This window comes from Equus caballus, unplaced genomic scaffold (genome assembly GCF_041296265.1).
Source record: "Equus caballus isolate H_3958 breed thoroughbred unplaced genomic scaffold, TB-T2T haplotype2-0000561, whole genome shotgun sequence".
Taxonomy (NCBI): domain Eukaryota; kingdom Metazoa; phylum Chordata; class Mammalia; order Perissodactyla; family Equidae; genus Equus; species Equus caballus.
In genome coordinates, this window is record NW_027221924.1 from 252,959 (window position 1) to 259,080 (window position 6,122).

At 52.0% G+C, this 6,122-nt stretch overlaps 1 protein-coding gene across 1 annotated transcript in view; it reads left to right on the forward strand.

Annotated features, from left to right (window-relative positions):
* Positions 1-721: 721 nt before the first annotated feature.
* The window catches only part of LOC138915046 (ral guanine nucleotide dissociation stimulator-like), a 75,392-nt gene continuing 69,991 nt past the window's right edge, over positions 722-6,122 (forward strand). Inside the window, exon 1 of the mRNA XM_070258989.1 lies at positions 722-1,231. Within this exon, the coding sequence (XP_070115090.1) occupies positions 848-1,231 (384 nt within the window). The 5' untranslated portion in view covers positions 722-847. The remainder of the gene's footprint in view (positions 1,232-6,122) is intronic.

Sequence of the window (6,122 nt, forward strand, 5' to 3'; positions counted from 1 at the left end):
CTCGCCCTCGCTTCGCTGGGCCGCCCGGGGCTGCGTGTGCGCCAGCCCCCGCCGAGGCTCCCTGGCCTCTGACAGCTCGCCCGGAGCCCCGGGGCCTCGAGTCCCGGCTCCGGGGGCGGGGCGATCGCGCGGGGGGCGTGGCGAGCGCGCGGGGCGTGGCGAGCGCGGGGGCGGGGCGAGCGCGGGCGACGCCGAGCCGAGTCAAGCCGAGCGGAGCGCGAGCTGCCGGGAGAAGCACGCAGAGCCGCCGGCCGCCTGCGGCTCCGGCTCCATCGTGCTGCGTCGCCGGGCTCCGCGGACCCCGCCTCTGCCCAGGCTCCCGCAAAACTTTTTTTCTCGGGGGACCGGCGTCTGAAGGGGTCGGCGGGCTCGCGGCTCTGCGCTCCCTTACAGCGGCGGCCGAGGGGACTCGCCTCGCTCCCCGCCGGCTCTCGCGCCCCGCGCCGCCTCACCTGCTGACCGCTCCGCGAGCGGCGAGGGGCCCGCGGACGGGCCGCGCGCGCGCCGGCGCCCCTGGACTCTCCTGCCCGCCGCGGCCGAGCTGCCCGGCGCAACTTTCGCTTGACTGCCGCCGCCGCCGCCGCCTCACAAAGGGGCGCAGAAAGGGGCGGCGGCGCGTGCGGCGGGCGCGGGCGCCGGTGCGCAGGGGGCGGGCCTCGGGCCGCGAGGCCGGGAGACAAAATGGAGGCTGCCTGTGCTCTCCGGGCCGCGCCGAGCCGCCGGCGTCCGCCCCCCGTCCGGCTCCGCAGCCTCCTGCTGCCCCTCCCGCGGGCCGTCCCCCCGCGCTCCGGACCGGCGAGCCTTCGGGGCGCGCGCGTGCTGGTGGTCGGGCTCTAGCGAGGATACAATGACTTTGTTGTCTCTGCTGGGTCGCCTCATGCGCTACTTCTTGCTGAGACCCGAGACGTTCTTCCTGCTGTGCATCAGCTTGGCGCTGTGGAGTTACTTCTTCCACACGGACGAGGTGAAGACCATCGTCAAGTCCAGCCGGGACGGCGTGAAGATGGTCAAGGGCAAGGTGGCCGAGATGGTGCAGAACGAGCGGCTCGGGGGCCTCGACGTGCTGGAGGCGGAGTTCTCCAAGACCTGGGAGTTCAAGAGCCACAACGTGGCGGGGTATTCCATCCAGGGCCGGAGAGACCACGTGGAGGACCGCCTCGAAGTTCTCACGGACCTGGCCAACAAGTCGCACCCGTCCATCTTCGGGATCTTCGACGGACACGGGGGCGAGGTAGGAGTTCTCCGGGGCTTTGTTTGACAGGGTGTGCTTGTGTGAGTGTGAGTGTGTGTGTACACCAGGACGTTGCCTGCGCCGCGGGGTAGGACCTGGGTGCGAGGGGCGTGGTGATGACCTGGTGCCGGCTGGACAAGACCACTCGTTCAAATGCGGCTCAAGTTGCCCAAAACACGGCTGGATCCCGTTTGGGGGAGGGAGGGCCGTCCACAGCCGGGTTCGTGCCTCGTGACTTGTGAGGTTCCCCAGGGCCGGAGCCCAGCAGTGTCCGTGCGGGCTTCGCGGGAAGAGTGAGTGGTTTCTGGGGTGGCCTTTGGCCCGGGGCCTCAGAGCTTCAGTTCTGAGGTTTGGGCTGAGCTGGGCACAAAGACGGAAGAAAGTGTCTGTGATGCTTCGTTGGGGAAAGGGACAGAATCTTCAGAGGCGAGTCAGGGTGGGTGAAGGAGCTGGGATTCCGTGCCCTGCCTGCGCCCCGAGGAGGCGCCCGAGGGGCGTCTCTGCGCTGCTTCCCGGCTCCATTAACTTGGCGGGTGCAGTGCGGCCAGGTGACAGCCGGCCGCCCGCGTTGGCTGGATCGGGGAGCGGCACCGAGCTGCCTCCGGCCTTTGCAGGGGTGGCGGCGCTCGGATCTCACCCCCACGCCCTGGCCGGCGTGAGCGCGAAGAGGTGTCCTTGCTGCTAAACCCCTTTATTTGGGGTTTTCTCGGAGCCAGAGGCGAAGGTAGAGGCCGAGTCAGGTCTCTCTCCCGCATTTCTGTGGCGCCCTGGTTGTGCGCGGGGCTCGGATTTCCTGGAGGTGGAGGCGGGGCTTGGCTCTGGTCCTCGGGCATGGGCTCAGGCGGGGTGAGTGGCACAGGTGGCCTCAGCGCCGCGCTCCACAGAGCCCCAGGCCGGCCCCATCTCTCTCAGTTTGACAGTTTGTGACAGTTTATTGCTGAATACTTTTTTTTTTGTTTTTTTGCAGCATAATTTCTTACTCATGCTCGCCCTCCTTCGCCATTTCCCCCTCCCCCACACCCCCATGCTCCCATCCAGCTTTTCCCCCACCTCTCTTCTTTGCCCTTCTGGCGTCTGGATGGGAGGTAGGGCATGTCACTCCTTTTCAAGGGCTTGCTTGTTCTTCAGTCTTTGTTTTGGGTGGACGTTGAGAAAGCTTTCAATTGGTTAGCTTATCTGCATCTTCGATGCAAAATCACTTCACCCATTGCTCTGCTCCTCTTTCCAGGACAGTGTGTTTTCCTGCCTTGTAGAACCAACTTTGCCAGGAGTGACAAACTTAGTTGGAAAATGTATTTGGTAGAGCTGAAGTCAGTTTCTCCTGTTTCCGCCCGCCCCAGCCCTTTCTGTATTCTGGCTTTGCTACTCAGGGTTTCTTGCTGGTTGTGATTCGCAGCCTCTGGTGTAGTGTGGGCTTCCTTTCCCCTCACAGGAGGAGGAGGATGTGAACTTGATTGACAGACGTGCTGTGTACTTGAGGAAGACACACCTTAATGATGAGGTCGCCAGTATAATGACTGATTTGTTTCCTTGGTTTGAGTTAGAATGTGCATATTTTCATTTTATGTGCCTGGACTGTCGTAAACCATTCAGCAAAGCTTATATTTACTGTATACGTTTTACATTAAAATTGTTGGCAGATGATAGTCTGCTTCTGGCCTTAGCACAGTTTTGTGTTTAATTGAAAGGTCTGGATATACTATTAATGTTGTGGAACTTTGGGTTGTACTTGTTTGGCTGTGCTATATTGACATATTTTGAGCCCGCACGTGTAAGTGAATGGGTATTTTAAGTTTTCTATCAAGTTGATATTCTAAAACCTGAAAGTTTCAGACCCAAGCAGATTTCAGATTGAAAAATTTCCAGTACTATCCTCCAGTAAATATACCATCCAGAAAAGGGACATGATAAATGCTCTTATTTAACCAGGAGTATTTTACATGTACAGGGCTTTTCATTAAGTTCTTAAATGCTAAACAAGAAGATGATCATTGTTAGCCAAACTATGAAATGCTTTCCATTGTGCCTTACATTAGAAAGCCTGCTGTTTGCAAAATAATTAATATAATCAGTACCCTTAAAAATAATTTTCTATTTCTAACCTCCTGCAGTATGGAGCCAGTTCATTCATTTTGGCTTTGTTTTAGAGCAAAATGAGGAAAGTGCTGTAAAAAGGAGTGAGTTAGTTGCTATTGGGAATATGATAATAACAAAGAATATTAGGTGGTAATTTCTCTCTGATTTTTCTTTTATTCAAAGAAAATCCCACCATCAAATTCTTGCCTTTTGTGGTGTTCAGCTCCTTGAACACTCACCAGAGGAGGGTGCCACTGTTTGATTTTGGTGTAAATGATAGTTATCTCCTTTGAGAAAAGAGGAAGCTTTTTCTGAACTATTATTTATGTATATGCTTCCTGTTGAGTGGTACAGAAGACCAACGAGTTTAACTTATTTCTAATAATTCAAACTGCTAAGATAGGCTATAAAAAACCAGGGCCCGTCTATAGTGCTAGTGCTTTTTAGATCCAGAAGGGACCTAAAGCCACCTCATATATCCATTCATCCCATGTTTTAGATGAGATGTTTGTTGATGGCTGGAGAAGTTGTGACCTTCCTAATCCTACACAGCGAGTTCAAGGCCTTCAGTTTGGTGACCTTCATATTAAACCACTGACAAATTAGTTTACCTTCATATTAAACCACTGACAAATTAGTTTGCATATTTATCTGGATAGATGGATAGCACACGAGGGATACAGAGATGAGTGAGCTATGATCCCCATCCTCAGAACGTTTCAGTGTAGTGAGAGATTTGTGTACCAGCACTTAGTGCCATGGGGTGCTTAGGGTGTTAGGGGACCCTGAGGAGGGGCATTTCAATCAGGCTGGGAGGTGGAAGCTGTGGGAAGACACTTGAAAGCAGTCATTTACTGCAAGCTCGAAAGGGGGCTTGGGCTTGAGATCTGGCTTTGAATCTCTGCTCTGCCTTATCCAGCTGTGGCCTCGGGTGGGTGGCTTGAGCAGCTTTATCTGGGAGATTTTGATCTGAAACAAGGCTAATGATGCATGTACGGCACCCCCTCATCAGTTGTATTGTACCCTCTCTAGAGAAGTTCCTAATGGAGAGAAGGCTGTGGAGGAAGAAAGCTCACAGACCAAGAAGCCTGCAGTGTTAGGGCGATGATGTCCAAGGGAAGGAGACCTGCATGTGAAAGGGACAACTTTGTCCCTAAAAAGGTGTAGGTTGGATAATTCATTGGTTATTCCCCAAACTCTCTGTCTCTCTTTGGTCTAACTTCTGGTGAATTGACTATCAATCCAGGATACCTCGTATCCTAGCATTAGGCAAGCAGCGTTGTGGCTTCAGATGTGAATTTTCTGATTAGTGAGAAGGGATATTCTCTTTGATTAATTAGTAAATTGGTATTGTCATTTGCATTTCAGTCCCTTCTAGTTGGGTTAGGATGAGTTAGTTCTCTTGAGTCTACTCAAGTGTGTATGTTTGATAAAGATATGTGTTTGGCCTTGTTATGCTGAGGACCAGACTCTGGATGCCTGTGACTTCTAGATGGGTGAGATCTTAAAGGGCCTTGTCTCGGTGGCCCTACAGGCCAGCTTCCTCACTTGATGGCCTTGGGCCCTTGAGACATTCTAACCACGATACTATGGGTGGATGGTTGACTGTGTGTGTGTGTGTGTGTCTAAGGCTATGGCAGTGCTTGTGTTGCGGTATAGCAAAAGATGAAGACAACAAAAAGGCAAAAAAGAACATAGCTCAAATTGTATCAACTGACGTGGGAAGGTTATCTTTAAAATTAAAAAATAATGTTTATGTAGGAAAATGATTTTTTTGTGCTTACCTGTAATTTTTTATCCGCAAGCAAAAGATGGGTTTTTGTTTTTACTTTTTATGTTATCTAGAGAAAATATCACCAGTCCTTTGAGGTAACTTTGTGAATGCTTATAGCGGAAAGCTGCCCAGAAGAGCAGATTGTTAGGTGCTCCATGTGCTTGTGGGCATTATGGTCTGAAAGGTCACGTATCATTGTCTTGTTCGGCTGAGACACAGCCTCGCCAGTGGTTAAGCTCAGAGTTCCACATTGACATCAGAGAGGAGCACCCATCAGATGCTTGTCAGGAGCTGCGGTCTTGAGGCTCAGCAGTTCTCCAAATCTCCGAAGAGAAAGTGCTTGTGGAGGGATGCCTGAAGGATGCACACAGTCTAGTGCCGTAGATCAGGGGCTCTTATCCTTTCTTGAGTCATGCTTCTCTGAGGATGTTATGAAACTACAAACGTATCCCTCCGAGAAATGGACTTGTGCATCAAGTTTTGTTTATAATTTCAAGGTAAGTGGATGCATGAAGCCTCTGGATTTTAGGTTAGTCTAGGTGGAATGAAATCTGTTTCTGATAAAGCTAGACCTGCAGGGGCTGTGTAGTGGACCCTTTCCTTGGGTGGGTTGCCTTCCTCTTCATCATTTGCGTTGATTTGACTTGTGTGCTGTCATGTGCCTGGGAGGGTCATTATGAGGGATGGTCTTCCGAAGCTGTGACAAGTCAGCTGCAAGGATGTCGTTGAGTATTTGATTTGTTACACGATGTAGTTTCCTCTTATGAGGACCAAGGGGGAGAGAGTTCTCTGATAGCTTTTATTTTTATCTTAAGATGCTGACTCGTGTAACTGATTGGATCGTCCTGTTTTTGTTGGCTGCTAGAATTCTTAGAGCCAAACCTCTGACCTTCCTCGAGCAAATGTGCAGAATTTTATAGAATACATTAATTTGGTGCATGAACCTACTCCCAGGACAGCCTCTCTTTCCTGCATTCAGCGTTCTTTTGTCCCATTTTTCTCTTTCTCCTCTTAGGTATGTCATTTTATCTTGTTGTGGTA